At 36.7% G+C, this 17,965-nt stretch overlaps 1 protein-coding gene across 4 annotated transcripts in view; it reads left to right on the forward strand.

The window, feature by feature from the left end:
• The window catches only part of RALYL (RALY RNA binding protein like), a 403,949-nt gene that overhangs the window by 182,655 nt on the left and 203,329 nt on the right, over window positions 1–17,965 (forward strand). For all 4 annotated transcript variants that reach the window (XM_049823314.1, XM_049823321.1, XM_049823286.1 and 1 more), the window contains one exon: window positions 14,754–15,032. In XM_049823314.1, the coding sequence (XP_049679271.1) occupies window positions 14,777–15,032 (256 nt within the window). In that variant the 5' untranslated portion in view covers window positions 14,754–14,776. The remainder of the gene's footprint in view (window positions 1–14,753; window positions 15,033–17,965) is intronic.

Raw genomic sequence — 17,965 nt, forward strand, 5'->3', positions numbered from 1 at the left:
TAAATTCCTCTTTGCTACCATATTTCTGAAAAATAAAACCTTCCTGGGAAAAGGCACGTGGAAATGACTTGTACTCTAAATCTTCAATACGTGAGGAAAAAGCTTCATTTTCCAAAATGCCACTGTTGTTAATAACAGTAATTTCTACTTAACCCCACGATATTTTGCTCTTCCAAATCCTTCAATATTTCAGGATTTCACATCAAGGAGATTAGAATGTGAATTGTTTCTGAATACTTCAAACTGCCCTTCTTCCTAAACCAAGGACAGAACTAAAGACATAGTTTCTACTGTTTTGAAGGTATTTATCTTCAGTTCTCAGTCCATTTAAGTTTAGGTGGGGAATGAAGTTAGAGAGACATAAAAAAAAAACAGAGAAAGAAAGTGTGATACACTTTCACAGAGCTCTGGTGGTCAGGGAATAAATTTAATTATAGGAGGTTCAGGACATTATATTTTTAAAGCTATCTTGCATGACATTTAAAATTAAACCATAATTTAGCAGGCTAGTCTTAGAGCGAGAGGATAGTATTTTCTCCATTCGGGGAGATCTGCCAAATTCTGCCTCCTGTAAGGAATAGGACATGTCTCAAGATTTTATGTGGTGGTTCTCTTTCCAAGATAAGATCTGGGGGTGGGAGATAATTTTATACATCCAATGCATGAACAGATTGACAATGTTACATTAGATATTTTCCCATTTTTCGGTGGAACTTGTGGAGGGATTGCCTTGGTAGCCAGAGACTAAACTGTGCAGAAACACTTCTAAATGTTTATGCTTTGCAAAGCGATTGTTCTTCTGGACAAGGTTATTTCAAATCTCTACTTTAGCTATTGTAACTAGACTGCCTGTATTACTCATACTTCCATGTAGATTAATGTATCCCTTCATACTCATGTCAAGCAGTCCAAATGTGTAGGTTATGCACCCGACGATTTATAGGTCAGACAGCAACAAACAAAAGGACTCTCTCCGACATCTTTACTGTCCTGAGATCCTACAGTCTACACTTTACCTTTGCTATCAGTCACAGCAATTCACAGGTCTCTGGTATACTGCTGCAGCAAGGAAAGGAAGTATTAGTGCAGATCTACATAATTTGTTGCTGTTCTAAAGATGTGCACGCACACAGAACTCCTAATTTATCTTGGACTGGTAGTAAAGACCTCAATATCCAAAAGAACTTCAGCATTGCAGAGTGGGTGTCCTGTTCAGAGCATTTTCCAAAAATTCAGAAGACAGGAAAATGCATCAAATAGTAAGTTGTTATTTTTAGATTACCAATATAAAAAAAAAAACAGAGATGGCTGCAATTTTCCACTCTTTCTTAAATGTGTTTCTTTACACTCTTTTTTATTATACCCTTTAGAGGACTTGACAGACAGAAAAAGAAAGCTAAATAAAACCTACTGGAAACATCTAAGGAAATAACTTCTGAGAAATACTTATGTGGTGAAATTTCATTCAGATCCATCTCCTAACCATTTGTGTTGTGAAGGTACTTTTCCTTTTTTAGAAACTGATAACACTTACCTTTCCTTTACATAAATATTAAAGATAGGGGTGAAAGTCACATATTTATTAAAGTGAAAGAAATAAGGGACTAGTAACCATTTCCTCAAACATCTTTTCTTCTTAAGGGTCCTAACTCTTTCTACGAAAAAAAAAAATAAAAAATAGAACAACAAAAAGCATTAAATCAGTACATTTTTGCTGTAAATATACAGGTAATTTAAAAAGCAAATTCTTACATAAATTGGAAGTGTGCTAGCTTAACAGATTTGATCTACAGAAGTAGGTGCATTCCAGTTTCTCTTCGATATGTTACCTGTACCTATTGGTCTGCCAGTCTGGTTTCTTACTCCATAACATCTGGTAAATTTTCCCAATAATCAGGAGCTGAGTAACTTACCAGAACATCTGTAATCAACACGTAATCGGTTTTAAAGAAAACATAGCAAGGATGGATAAAAATAATAAAAGGCTATTTTAAGTGGCACAATTTAATGATGACAACAGTGATGATACTCAGCTACAGTTTACTCTTAGAATTGAAAATAATTCCAGCAATGTTTTTCTTCAAAGGGATTTATGTAACTTGTGCAAGAATTGACAAGCAGTTGCTTCCTTACACGGCAGTTCTCATCACTTACACAAACAAGATGTAGGAATTGGTGCTGTACTGCTAACAAAGCAGCTATACACTTCTGAAAAGGAATAAGATGCTCTTTAGTAGGATTATTATTATTTTTCTGAAAGGAATATAAGAATACATAATCACATTAGGAGAACAACTAACAATACTGATGGAAATTAAAGACTGTATGTTGTATGCAATGTGGTTGGGGAACTGAGACTTGCATGTTAAAAGACCAGTGTGGTCCCTGCTGAATATGTTTTAGTTTCAAAATAATTAGCTCTGTCAAATAATTAATATTTGTTGACAAGACCAAGTTAAGTGCATGCAGCATCACATGTGTTGTAATTAGTTGGGATGATAAGATAATATGGACTGAAAATAATCAATTTGAGCTGCCAAAGCTGATCACTTAAGCCAAGTGAAAAAATACAAGTAACTTTCTTCCATGGATTTGATACACACTCATAATTAACTTTGCCTGCTTTCATGGTCTTTTTGTATTTCAGCTCTGAGTAGCCAAGTTTCATTGGTGTTCATTTTTTTGAACATTTGAGAGCTTCCTGAGCAAACTTGGTGGAAGAAACACACTAAAAGTCAGTTGGAACCAAACTATAACATTGGACATACTAGCTCAAATTAAATCTAGGTGAACTAGATAAAATTAAAGAATATTTAGATTATTTAATATTGAAATTCAAGTGCTGTCAAAGAGCTGTTTGTAACTGATCTATATTTACAAGAAAAAAAATTCCTTACTCATTGCAAGCTGTTGAATAACAAAAAGTGCATCTGTTCAGATTCGCTTTGGGGGGAAATATAAAAACAACAGCAAAAACACCCTCCTTTCAATTTATACCCTTTTCTGTCCCAGTTAAGTTAATGAAAGCTTGCACTGTGGTTTAAAGCAGAGTTACTTTAATAATGAATCCTTCTAAAAATATCATCCATTAGACCAGAGGTTAGATATTGTGACAGCAAGAGCTATAGAAAAATCTTTACAGGGGAGAATATTTGAGGCATAAATTATTCATTGTAAATTATTTGCTCTAACCAGTTTTTACTGCACTCCTATCAGATATTTTACAGCTCTACAGCATGACATCTGAGATTGAGTATAATCAATAAAATAAATTATGTAAATATAAGATTCATAGGGAAGTTTCTTTACACTCAAGTTTGTCTAATCTCCTGTGATACAGGGGAGATAATATGAAGTATATTTATGTTAAACGTTCTGGATTTTAATGCTTTCTACTGAGTTTTCTAAAAATTTTCTTTCCAGGCTTGTATTTTTTGGCTTAAAAATAAATCATAGTCCACTTTGCATTTTGAAAATTTAGTGGAAATGTTTTTCTTTTCCTCTTTTTTTGTCCTGTCCCATATGTATCTACAAGTGTGGAAAGAAGAAAAAAAGCAATGTACTATGTACTCAGTGCTACTAGAATCATTCTTTTATAGTCTTTAAAAATGCTATGCAGCTGAAAGATCTAGTGTGGTTCCTTCTGAAGCACATTAAGAGGCAAAAATTCAGTTTAATTGCAGTTCAAGTGCTACTTTTTTGCCACTGACTTTGGCAGGGCCACAGTTTCACTCAGAGTAGTGACACAGTTGGCTCCTGACAGAGAATGACAGATTACATTCACTTCAGGTGCTGCTGGTCCCAGTACTTACAAGGCAACACTCTTTTAAGTACAATAAAGAGTAATAGCAACTGAAAAAAAAGCTTCTGATACAAATAAATTAGCCAGTCACTGGACAGACCCATACGAAGCGAAAACAAAAGCAGTGTGAAAAACTTCATACCAGTGTCACTCTTCTAAGGCTGAGGATGATGAAAATCTGTAGGAAGGGCTCAGCGGAATGGAAGAAAAAAAGTGGACTCAAGTAAGAAATAGTGTGAATGGACTTCAGCAGAGTAAGGTAGACTTTGAAAGAAGCAGAGAATATATGAGACAGGTGATGTAGGAGTCAGGCAATGAAAATATGACATTTATGATACAAGAAGTCAGTACAAGAGAGAATGACGTTTTAGACTTATAACTGAATATAAACTGATTTTTTCTAAGCAGTCCATTTACAAAGGGTTAACCAAAACCAGGAATATGCAGCCAGCACCAAATTCTATAGCATTCAAATGTACACAGATTTGGATTCCAGAGGCCAAGTTACCTGCTGACATTAAATTATTAGGTGCTGTCCTGGAAAATCACCATTTGCTCAAATAACATACTATCAGAAAAGGTACATTGACAACAGGTTTTGTATGGCTTGCATCAAAAAGTCTGTATTAATGTAGTTGATTAATGTTCAGATAATGTTTTTAGGAAAATATCTTTGGCAGATTATTATTTCAATGTGTTTGCTTAAATGAGTCTCTAAAAGAGCATTAAATAAACAAAACAATTATCTGTGTAGGGAATATTACCATTGTGTTTGGGCATCAGATGTCTGCTAGAGTAAAATCACAGCATCACTAAGACTTACTAGTATTCCAAACTACATTAAAATATCACTTGAATCTATTTGCTGCAGCAAAAAGTTACTGCTGAGACTACAAAGATTGAGAAATATTGGAAAAAAGTTTCTCATCTGACTTTTGTTTGGCTTTCCATGAAATGCTAAAGAGGGAACAGATGAGACTTTTTGTGTGTATATATAATGCATTTTAAACAGAAAAATTAAAGTAGACTATCATTTCAGGAGTTCTCAATGATACACACAGTATTTGAACACACTGCTTTTAACATGTTTCTTAAACTATCTAGGAGATTTTTTTTATATGGTATGGGGCATAGAGTAGGAACTGCAGGCTTTGTGATCTCTCAGTAAAATGAGAATGTTACTATGCTAAGTTTCATTTAACTCCAATGTGTCAGCACAGAACTGAAAAACAGTCAGATACTAAAATTATTTTTGCATTAAAAGTTAAGTGCTTAGTAAAGCTTTGGCATGAAAACTCCCAAAGATTTAACTACAAAGTAAATGTCAAATGCTTTTGAAGATAGTCTAGAAAGAGAGATGTAGGGGTAAGACCCTGAAGCAGCCATGCTACAGTGATTGCTAAGAGAGTCAAGGCACACTCTCAGGACACCAAGAATGCACATTCTAATTTTCAGCAGCAGAGGAATCAAATGAAGATTTCCATTGTCCCAGGGAATGTCCTAAATGTTGAACAATCATTTAAAACACTGGGAAAGGCGCCACTGCTGGGTTTTGTGTCCTTAATAGTCATGACAGAGGAAAATTACTGAAATAGTCTCTGCCGGCAAGACAGGTCAATGAATGAATTTGAGCAGATTTAAACATGCTACATATATCAAGCCCCTCAGTCTTGAAAAATTTTAATGATATTTCTGCAGAACATTAGACTACTTCTAAACTTCAATGTCGGAAACCAAAGTACAATTAAGCTTCAGATGCCTTCAGGATGAGATAATAGAGGATGAAGAATGCCACAGATAGCTTTGAATTTCTGTTTATGAGATGGCAGAAGCCCAGGAGAGTTCATGGATCTAGTTTATAAGGACTCTGCTCATTGTTGCATGATCGTGGTGGAAAAAGTAGCCGAGGTCAGATCCAAATACAAAACTGACTTTAAGACTCTAACAACATTATCATTCAATTTATATTCAGATTTTCTTTAAGTTTTTCTTCATCAGATGCCTGTATACTGTATATATAGATGATGGGAACTTTAATAATCCCATGCAGAAAATTCCATTGCCGCAATGTGGACACAATGAACTCTAAGCTTTATCAGGGAAAGGAATTTCAGATATCTTGTTGCATATCCTCAGTGGTGAGAGTATCTCTTGTTTCTTGACTACCTTTGTTGTCTTAAACTTTGATATATGCACATGAGATTCAGTGTGTGAAAGATAGACTAGACTTTCTAGATAGACTAGAAAGGCATTCAGATGTTTTGTGATGAATGATAGCCTATTACCCTGGGCTCCTGAATCAGGATGCACTGTATAGGATAAGGAATAAAACCAAGGATCTGTAGGGATGTGGCGGTCTACCATATGGTGCCTGCAGATGTGCTTGTGTTTTAAAGATGCAGTTCATGCATGACTGGTACAAAAATCTAACCAGCATAAAAGAATGGAATGGATAAAGCAAAAGCACAGTATACCAGTGATTTACTGCATCATTTTGGGAAAGTTACTGACGGAGCTATAGTCAGATATCAGAATTACTTGGTTGTCAGTACTAGCTTTTCTTCCTGTAAGTCAGATGCAAAATATGGTCATCTGGCATAAATCCCAAGACAGACTTCTGAGGGGGACATTATGGAGTGAATACAATAGCAAATGTGATTCTAATTTGCCTCTGATTATGAAAGTGAAGTACTCTTAAATCCTTCTCTCCATTATGAAAGATAAAATTATTATTTTTATCATCTAATATGGGAGATAAATTGTAAAAAATACCCATGAATAGAAAATACAGAAAAATACTTAGAAATATACAGGTATGAGTGCTATAGAAAGGAAAAACAAAGATCTCACTAATCCTCAAAACAAAGTCCTATGTTTTCAATTCAACCGTATGTTTTCTATTAAACTTCCTAGTGCCACAGCATTTTTGCAGTGTTTTGCATTCTTTCATTTCAGTTCATGCAACAACCCACTGAGCTGGAATGTCATCAGTATTATTGCCAGTTTCTGAAGAAAGAGGACAAGGTGGAGATATTAAGTGACTTGTGTAAGGCCTCTTTTCAAGTCTGTACCAGAGCTAGTATTACAATTTGGAATCTCTTGACTTCTCGTTTGGTATTCAGCAGCCTAGACCATGACATTCCTCAAATCCAATTTCAAACTCTTATAAAATAATAGAGGAAATATAAGGGAGCAAAATTATAGTCAGAATAATGTTACTGAGTTTTCTTGGAGGTTTTGGTAGAATAAAATTGGCTGAAATAGTCTGTCTGCGAATCGCTTATAGTGATTCCACAAGCAATGGAGACTGGATGCTACTTTAAAAAAGCATGACAAATTTGCCAAAAGAATCTTCTTCCCTTGAAAATAATTTGAAAAATTATTTTATATTGGCCCAGCTACGTTTAATGTCATGTGTCCCAAAAAACAGCTTAGTACATAACAGAGAAGGTTTGGAATGAGAACTATGTTGTAGGGGAAACATCTAGCCATGCCATGGATATCCTTATTAGGCCTGGTTTTAAACAATGGCTTTAAATTCTGGAGCATTAAAACAATTCACTGATTAACATTTCAGATGTTTTACTTTGGGACTGTAAAGTCCCTTGAGAGCAGAGAAAACTGGTGAAGTCTATTAGAAAGGTTAGAAATATAAAAATGATTGTAGGAGACTGTCTTACTTGCCAAGGCTCATTTAATCCTCACAGTAATATGAAGCTGAAGAGAAAGGAAAACACAGAGGAAGCAGCACTGCCAAATGAGACCAAGCAATCCTAGTGAACATGAGATTAGCTTGAAATGTCATATGACAGCAAATACAGCTAAGATTGTTTTTAGGCACTCCATAGTATCACCAAGTCACCAAGTGAAGAGAAAGACAGCAGTCCTGCATCTTTTAGTGTCACTATACCTAAAATTGAAGATTGAAAACAGATTTAGGCCACAGAAACTGTAGAAAGTCAGAAATACATTAAAAATTATTAAGAAGCCAGCAGGAATGACTGATGAGGGAAGATTAAAATAGCTTGCTGTATAAATGATAAATGATGACTCGGAGAAGATGAGATAGCTGGCTACAAATAGATCTGGTCAAAATATTGGAAGTGAAGGGAAAAGTCACCAACTTCTGTTTGCCTTTTTCTTAAGGGGGGGGGGGGGGGGGGGGGGGAAATCTTGTTCAGTTCTATCTCCAAAAGCTTATAAAAGCAGCACATCCCAAGATGAAAAGTTTCCTGGACAGACATATCCAATGCAACCAAGGCATGTTAAAGGAAAGTATGGAAGTTAACCCTTTATTTGTCTGCCTTGCATTACTGTCAAAATATCCTGATTGTACTCTCTCTCCTGGAGACGTTTTAAAAGGTGAGGCATTACCTGAGGGATAATACTGAAGGTCCCATTTTGGTATTTGCTAAGTGACCTCAATGTCCAGGTCTCTCAGGTATTCCCTGGAAGGGCATATCTCTTTATGGGGTTAGATAGTTAGGTAACATAACATCTTTATCCTATTTCAAGCTCCTCTTCACTTAGACTCCCAAGTAAGTCTAATTATTTTTTTTTTATTTTAATTTTAGATTTAATTTTAATATTTTTCTCCTGAAGATGTTGTATTATTTATACAGCTATACTAGTATGTGCTATTAGAATTATTTTCTTATCCCAGCCAACAGGACTGTGGTTTGATTTCACACTTCATAAATAGAGAAAGCCTTGTATTTAACAGGGGTTAAATATGATGGGGGGAAGGGACGCTTATCAGAGTGCTCATAAAAAAAATTATATTAGGGAAATGTATTTCTTCATGTGATTATGTAGGGTTATTTTCTGTATCCTGAGAACAAAGAGCATATGAATGGGAGGGAAAATCCCTATAACTCTCTGCTGACAGGTTTTGTTTTCTTCTGCCCATTTGGATGGGAGAAGATCCCAGCACCATGAGCTAGTGCAGGGCAATAGGAAGCTGTAGCTTCTGTCTGCCTGTACAGACCTCAGACCTTCTCCTCTTTCCTGTCCCTCCTTGGAGGTGGTGCTGCTTCTGAGACAGAGTGCACATCTCCCCCTTAGTATTTCAAATGTTTGTACAACTAACCCAAAATAACGTATTCCTAAAAGTGGTTTATGATATTTTTTGGTATGATATTATTAATATCTAGATGATTTTTTTAAAGTAGATACATTTTATTCACCCTCCCCAAAGAGAGAGTATTTGTCTCTTTGAGAAGACTGACAACAGGAGATGAAGTGCGGTCTGCTACATCATTTTACTTTTTAGTCCTTCTTTTTCTAGAATATGTGGCATAACAAGTATCGATGCATTTTGTCATTTATATGGCTCTAGAAATGCCAGCTTGAAAGCAGCATTGTCTGTGTTATAGACATGATGTGCACACCCCTTCTTAAAAAAAATTGAAAGGAAAACTTAAAGCTAAGCCATAAAAAATAAAATAAAAATAAAAAGGCAGGATATCTTGGGGGGAGGGAGGGGAAGCAGATTCTTTGACTTTAATGAAGACTGGAAAAGCCCAGAATATTTTGATGTGGATTTAACTAAACATCTTATGAATAACTTTCTTCTTTATTTGTGTGACCTAGATATAGGAATTCATTAAAAATGAATCTAAAATATAAAGAAGAAAGGATTTTCAAGACAAAATATATTTTATCTGATAGCTTTCTGTTCTCTTTCTTCCCTCCTTCCATCCCTCGCCCCCACCATGAAATATCCAATATTCTTACTTCCAACAGGTATGTAAAATTTTATAGGGGTTTGTCAAGGATTGATTTAACTGAGATAAAATAGTTTTGAATGACTGCATGTTAAAGGAATTAACATGAATATTAAATTTTCACCATAAAATATTAGTAGCAAAGCAAGATAAATCTATGCTGTAGGACATTTCACCCACAGAAGGACACTTCCAATGTTTAAACATCTTAAATTTGTCTGCAACGCTACAGAAGTATTAACGTTGTCACTGTTGCTAAAAAGTAATTCAAAAGGAGAGAAAATATATTATGGCCTTAGATTTTTTTTCTTGATAAACATTTTAATAATTCTGTCTCTTTAAAGCCAAATTTTTCTTTTTTTTTTTTTTTTTTTTTTCACTGTGAAGAGTCATTGGTAAAATGCATAAGCAGCATAGGGAGCAGAGGTCCAGTAAGGCTACCACAGTCCTTTCTTACCCCTACCCCCGCAAAGAAATGCCTGGGAGTTACTGGGGTGTAGAATTTGACAACTTACACCGTTTCCCTTTGCTTCAGGTCCTGTGCTTTTCCCTGCACTGGGACACAGCACAAATGTAAAACGGATCATTGTCTTCACTATTCTGGGGTTAGGCACAGCACCATAGGAGGAACATCTATGAAATGGGAGATGTGAGTTCAAGTGTTCTTCTTATGGACTGAAGATGAGATTCACAGCACACAAAGCAATGCTTTGTCATGCTGGTGCTTAACTGAACTTCATCAGAAAATGCTGGAAAAGTGAAGGAAGCCAGGGCTTAAAATCTGCCCCCACCTTAAGCACTTCCAATTGACTGGTTTAAACTTCTCCCATGTGTGTGCTGGACAATAGGAACCTCATTTTAGTTATTTGCATTTTCATTCCTGTTTAACATTTTAGAAATCTTAATGTTTAAAACAGATTTGTGAACTTTACGCTTTCAATCAGTGATCTATCTAGTAATGGAAGTAGTCTAATTTATAAATTTTAGGTTCAAGTATACCAAGACTTAAACTAGTTAGTTCTAGGTAGAATAATTAAATCAGCTACACTATAAAACAATGCTGTATATAATGGAGTGTATTGAATAAACAAATATGATGAAGTGTATTGACAGCTAGGTGTTATTCGTAAAGCATTTCTTAAAAGATATGTTTGGCATATAGAAGATATTTATTACCAGAAAGGGTCACTGCAATAATAGTAAATTAGTGAGATACCTTATTAAAGGCTGCAAGGAAATGAGATTATTTCAGCTATGTTTCTCTCACTGTTTCATTTATTTCTGTGGTTGTATGAGTTACAATGCTTGTGATTTTACTGATAGCTCAGAGAAGATAGGTATAATTCAGTATTCACAGATGCATATTGTAAGTGAGGTGTAAAACTTACCATAAGTTCTTTCTCATTGTAATGAAGATCCCATGTATCTTTGATTTTTTATGAAATATTCACAATAGTATTGTACGTCAACCAGCAAGGCAATCAAATCTCAATTATTCACATGTTAATATTATTCTCAACCTTTGAATTTCTGCAGCACGTTTTTCTGACTCCTCATTTGAATATGAGAGAACCCACCAGACAACTATTTTTCTTTGTGTTATAAAAATATTGTAAATTTGCATTGCAAAGAACTACAAGAGAGAGACATTCAATGTCCTATTCAAAGTCTATTTAAATTAGTGCATAGCAAAACTGGGCAAAAATAAAATGAGGATTTTCATGAAATAAAAAAAAGGAATAGTTCACTAAATCCCATGTTAAATGGCTAAACAATAGAGGAAATACAGAGTGTAGTACTCTGGTGTTTTGAAAACAGTTGTGATGGTAATAATTAAAGAGCTGTGTTTTGTATAATTTTCATACAAGTCTTGTCTGGCAGAAGATTTTCTGTAGATTTTGTCCCTTTGTCATTTTTATTATTAGTGTGTCAGTCGTGTCCAAATGTACCAGCTGAGGTCATGTAATTGTGTTAGAAGCTATATAAAAATACATTTTTGCTGGATCTTCATAAAGATGAACACAATACTGTCCACGTTAAGTTTTTCCAACAGAAGTGTGTCGTGGTTTAAGCCCAGCTGGCAACAAAGCATCATGAAGCTGGTCACTCACTCCTCCCTGCCCCAGCCCCAGTGGAATGAAGAGGAGAAAATATAAAGAAAAGTTCATGGGTCGAGACAAGGAGAGGGAGGGATCACTCACCAGTTATGGTCACAGGCAAAAGACAGGCTCAACTTGGGTAAAAAACAAAATCAATTTAATTTACTACCAATCAAATCAAAAGAAGGATAATGAGAAAATAAAACCAAATCTTAAAACACCTTCCTCCCACTCCCCCCTCCTTCCCGGCCTTACCTTCACTCCTGATTTTTTCTACCTCCTCCCCCCCAACAGCGCAGGGGGACGGGGAATGGAGGTCGGGGTCATTTCATCACACGTTGTCTCTGCCACTCCTTCCTCCTCAGGGGGAGGAGGACTTCTTGCTCTTCCCCTGCTCCAGCGTGGGGTCCCTCCCACAGCAGACAGTCCTCCACAAACTTCTCCAACATGAGTTGTTCCCATGGGCTGCAGTTCTTCATGAACTACTCCAGCATGGGTCCTTTCTGCAGGCTGCAGTCCTTCAGGCACAGGCTGCTCCAGCGCGGGCTTTCCCATGGAGTCCTGGCCATCTTGGGGGGGCATCCCCCTGCTCCGGAGTGGGCTCCTCTCCCCCTGGGGCTGCAGGTGGGCCTCCGCTCCCCCGCTCCCCTCCGTGGGCTGGGGGGGACAGCCTGCCGTCTCACCAGGGCTGCAGGGGCATCCCCTCCTGCGGCGCACCTCCTCCCCTCCTTCTGAACCGACCTCGGGGTCTGCAGAGGGGATCCTCTCACATCCCAATCCCCTACTCACTGCCGGTTCCCCTTCTCAAATCTGTTCTCCCAGAGGAGCTGCCACCATCACTGACGGGCTCGGCCTGGGCCAGAGGTGGGTCCGACTTGGGGCCAGGGAAGCTTCCAGCAGCTTCTCACAGGAGCCAGCCCTGCGGCCCCTTCCCCGCTACCAAAACCCCACCACAGAAACCCCAAACAAAGTGGTATTTGCACACTGAGGTGTTGTGTATCTTGGCACCTCAGGGGACACCAGTGGTTCCCTGTTCACCAGGTACTTGACTGCATTAACCTTTATCTTTATGCCTAGCTACTCTGCCACCTTACCTCTTCAGTTTGGGTCATTAGGGCTCTTTACGCTAACATGGCTATGATATTGTCACTTTGACTCCTGTGTACATACAGGTATATCTAAAATGGGTTAAAACTTACTAATTCTCAGATAATATCAACAGTCTATGCCTACGTGGAGCTGAATATGCGTTATATTTATGCTTCATCGGTGGTTTGTCTTCAAACTATTATGGTACCAAGCATACTATTACAACTGTTCACAATATTCAAGTTAACCATATATAGACATGACTCCAACATGCATGATCTTCACAGCAATCTGGAATTATACAGTATGATATGCCATATGATAAAGCTTTTTGTCAAGGCAGTTTTACTGGTGTTCCGTGATGAAATTTGTGCATTTATACAGTATTTTGTTTTTTCCAGAATGTATTTAAAGTTGATAAACTTACAAGAAAACACATTTTTTCTTGTTTTCTACAGTTTTCTCTAAATGTTGTAATATGAAGTAAGCTGTCATATTACGTTGTTAAGCAAGTGAAAGCTATCTGACTGATGGCTTCACTGCATGCATTGGTTTAATAAAGCAGACTGTTTGCTAGGACTCGGGAGGACTGCCCACACGTCTCCATTGTGTGTTCTTACCTGAAGGGTGGGGTTTGGATCCTGTGTGACGGAGGCGGTCAAAGTGCTGAAGGCTGTGGCTGTGGCCGCTTTGTTCACCAGGAATTGTGTGGAGTTCAGTAACAATGGTTTCTTTTTTTGTCAGTCTTGCTTAATATATGGTAGCTTTTGATTTGAAATATGAAACTTCTGCTAGTTAGTGCAAGCTTTAGGTGTCCAGAATAGAGGTCATTATTCTTTTTCATTTTAAGAAATGAACTGAGCTTTAACTGTGAGCAGTATTTAACTGGATTCTCTTCTCGCCTGAGCTGTTACAGTGATATGATCAAAAGTATGAACAGGTTAAAAAATAGTAACATAATTCTTAGCTGTAAGACATGGCCTATATTTGACTGCTGTCTAAATGATCTCCTTCTGACAAAATAAGTTTTCACTATTTAGAGGTGTGCATATTTTTGACTTTTCTATTGCCTAATATAGCTAAGGAAAACCCAGCAGTGACATGGGACAACTTCTTTCATTTCACCTCCATCTAAGTAAATTGATGTAAATGGAAGGACCTGCTGGCAGGTGGAATTTGCATGCATATTAAGTGAATCAGGTGCACTCCAGAAGTGTGAGGCTAGATGAACACAAAAAGTGGTGTGGGTTTTTTTCTCTTTTGCCAATTCTTTCCCAGGAATAATGTGGATATTTCCATTTGACATATGCCAGGATGCATTTAGACTTGTGGCCTCAGAGGAAAGCGCAAAGCAGCAAGAAAATCTGTGTTCCTATAATTAAGGAAGTTTTTTTTCATACTTTTTAATTCTAGGAACATGTCACTTCAGTTTTCCCTGTCTTTTCTCTTTCCTTTTTTGTACTGAATTAATAGGGAAAATTGTTCTGATAGAAACATATTGATCGTAGTAAAGAACTGTATGTTACCTGCCCTGCACTTCTTACAACTGTCAATGATATTTAACTGGTGAGAAATGTGCTCTGGCTGACACCTACCAAACAAAAGCAGAGTTGTCTTTCATTTTTAGAGTTTGTTCTCTGCGTGGCCTTGAATGTTCATTTCTTTGACATAAGATAATGATTCATTCTCTTGCTTTGCAGTTTCTAGATGGCTAGGTACTTAAAAAGTCAATACTGAATTCCTAAGCAGAAATCCACATATGATTATAGTAAAGCTCCAGTATCACAGCATTGTATTAAGAGATGTATTGGTGTATTTTATATCTATAAAAATAAGAAGCTTTAATTTGACTTAACAACAGTACTTTAAAATGTGCTACCTTGGCTTTATTGATAATAATTTTTAGAATGTACAACTCTTCTGAGTTTAGATTCACCCTAAGTGAAAAATGAAAAGTGAATTACTGCTGGAAAAATCATCCAAAGTCAGGGGTCACTGTATGCTTTGAAACATAATTCTCTTTGTTCTTTATTTAAGGGTTAAAGCCAAGTGATCCAACCATGACCGGCAAAACACAGACCAGCAACGTCACCAATAAGAACGACCCAAAGTCCATCAACTCCAGAGTCTTCATCGGCAATCTGAACACAGCCATTGTCAAAAAAGGCGACATCGAAGCAATCTTTGCAAAGTATGGGAAAATAGTTGGCTGCTCAGTGCACAAAGGTTATGCGTTTGTACAGTACATGAGCGAGAGGCACGCAAGGGCTGCGGTGGCAGGAGAGAATGCCAGGATCATCGCAGGGCAGCCACTAGGTAAGGGCTTGTTCATATAATTGAAATATTGTTTTCTCTTTCCTTTCTATTTGAAATATCATCTGCTGGTGATGCCTTGGGGACTAGTAAGTTTGTTTGCCATTGTTCCATCTAAGCGTATTTCCAGGATGTTGGCTCAGGCAGAATTTTCAAAATATTAGATGTTACCTAGATATTACAAAATGTTTAGTGCTATAAACTGCTGATTTATTAAATACATCACTTCTGACTGCTTTATACTTCTCTATGTAATCCCATTGTAGTGAACATGATTACTCATGTTGTGGAAAATATAAGTATTTTCTCTTAGACTCTAGTTAGTAAATTTAATGTAATATAACAAGACTTGTCTAATACATGTGGTTATCTTGCATTTAATGAATCTAAAATAATATCCAGCCCAGTGGTGTGTCAGATTTTATACCGAAGCAAAAGAATGAGTATTGTTAGTCCTTGAAATTGTACCAAATCAAACTGTAATGCTGTTACTCATTTAGAGAAGTTTATTATTAAAAACTCAGGCTTAAGTTATTCCCACATAATGTTGTGGACACTGTTCATCTCAACTCCAAATTAAAAAAAAAAAGTAATATTTTTGTTTTCTAGTGCTTTGCCATGACCAGTTATGTAAGATCTGGCTGTTTCTTATTGCTAGTCTTACCTCTGAAAGCTATTTGCAATTAGATATGGAGGCTGGCAATGATAAAATCATCTGGACTACAGTACTAACCCCATCTGTCATATATATAGTAATGATGGACAGTACAGCAAGATGTTTGGTGAGAGCCAGAGTTCTTTCACTAGACCTCTGAACTATATTGCTCTGATCCAAACCCATGTGTGTAATGGCTATGTCAGGAAAAGGTGAAGTGTAGCTAGTGCTTTGGCTGTAACAAGTCATAAAGAATGGATATGGCTTATTCATTTTCAATTTCTCAGGCTGTGGAAATCTGTTTTTCTGATTATTTGTAGAAATTGAGGCATTTGTGTTAAATGGGTTGTTGTTTTGTCACAGTTACTCAACAGTAATTTTAAGTTTTATAACCCCTGTATTTTGGGTTCAAAAGAAAAACAGATTAAAGAAATCCAATTACATTTTAGGGGAGATTACTTTACAACTTTTTTAGGAAAAGTTATATATATGAGTGAAATAAAAGAACTCAAGTGATAAAAGTAAGGCAGCAAAGTCAGTCTCTGGGATGGCATTATTAGAAGATGTTTCCTGGAGCGGTGGTCTCCGAGCAATAGGCCATGTAATGCCATCAGTGCATTATTTACAGCTCCTTGCACACTGGTCTGACCAGATTTTTTAAACTGTGTTTTCCTAAGGCAATAGATCTATTATTACTATGACTATTGTTGCTAGTCTCTTTTAGTATTTCTTCTGGCATCTATAATATGCCAAGTGCTTTGTACGAGGAGATGCCCTTGCTCTACTCAAAGTACTTTTATGCTTTGTCTAGAAGGGAGTGTGATGTTGTTGTAAAAAGTTAAGGGACCAATAATTACTTGAATTGTTCAAATCTTTTAATAATAACAGAAAGCTTATTCAATACTAAGTTCAACTGTATAATCTTAAAATACTTTGATTATTCTGCAATGTCTTGTGATGGCATATTTCATGCCTCAATTCCTGATGTGTCAAGGATTATAAAGAATAAGCAAGGTAAAATTTTCTTTTAGCTGTTCCAAACCTCATTTATCTTTCTGTATATGAAACACAGTTGTCATCGCTATTGTTTGACAAAGAAAATTACTTCATAAAAGTGGTACTTTCCTTTAGACAAACTTTTTCTATGAATTCTTTTTATTAGGAGTAGACATTAACAGTCACCTCAAAATAATGAGGAGCTGATAGATAAAATTTGCTTGGCATTATGACCCAGAAGAATAACTTCCGTGAAAATTGTGCATTTGAATGGAAGGAAGTAACAGGTAGACTCATTACTGTGAAACTACTCAATGAAGAATGACTGTTCTCTATCCTGAGAGCCTTGCATTCTGAAATAAACAGAACACGTGATTTTATATCAACAGTCAAGGTATGGAAAGGGGACAAGAAAAGCCTTTTACAGATGTAAAAATAAACTTGATTAGCACAGCTGAATTTTCTTTTAGATGGAATTAGAGTATAGTTAGTAATATAATGAGGGCTGGATGGTAGTCAGCTGTAGAAAGCTGTTTGAACATAGGAATATTTGAAAAATATTATCCCATACTATATGCTTGATACTACTACACACTCTAACACTCAGGACCTCACAAAAGAAGGAATAATTTAATTTAGACTGCATTATTAATCTACATTAGTTCTTTCATGGTTTTGGCAAACTGAGCATTTATGTTAGCTCCCGTCTTCTACGGAGTCCTGCCATTCAACATTGTGATACCCTTTACAGCAGCTTTACCCATGAGTCAGAAACTGCTCGCATGAAATTAAAAATTGAACCTGTAAATTCCTATAGCTGTATACAATGCTGCACAATTCACTGAAGATCCTGTCTAAATCTTTTGTCTGAGTTGGAGTCCCAAAGTGTTAGGCTCCATAGGTAGATAATAGGTCATTTTGTTTAACAAATTCCTCAGAAGTACTGGTAGTGCTCTCAGTCTTGCCATCTTCCTGTGGGTCATTATAATTGCCATGCTGGTCTCTGTGGACAACTCTCAAGCTCCTACTGATGTGTTTGGTGGCCATTGACGTGTAATGGCTATGCCATGGCTATTTTAACTTCAGGGAAGTGGGTATCATGAGCTGTGTGATTATTTCCAAGTTTTCTGTTTCATGAAGTGCAACATGGTCTGAAAAGCTGTGGAGAAAAGATCGTAAAGGAACATAAAAAAACATGCTTAAGAAATTTATTGGTATTATTGTGAACTTCAGTGTAGTTTCTTGAAGTGATATTCTATCTTCATGGGCACAGCATGTTTTCCTG

Source organism: Accipiter gentilis, chromosome 2 (assembly GCF_929443795.1).
Source record: "Accipiter gentilis chromosome 2, bAccGen1.1, whole genome shotgun sequence".
In the NCBI taxonomy this organism is placed as follows: Eukaryota; Metazoa; Chordata; class Aves; order Accipitriformes; family Accipitridae; genus Astur; species Astur gentilis.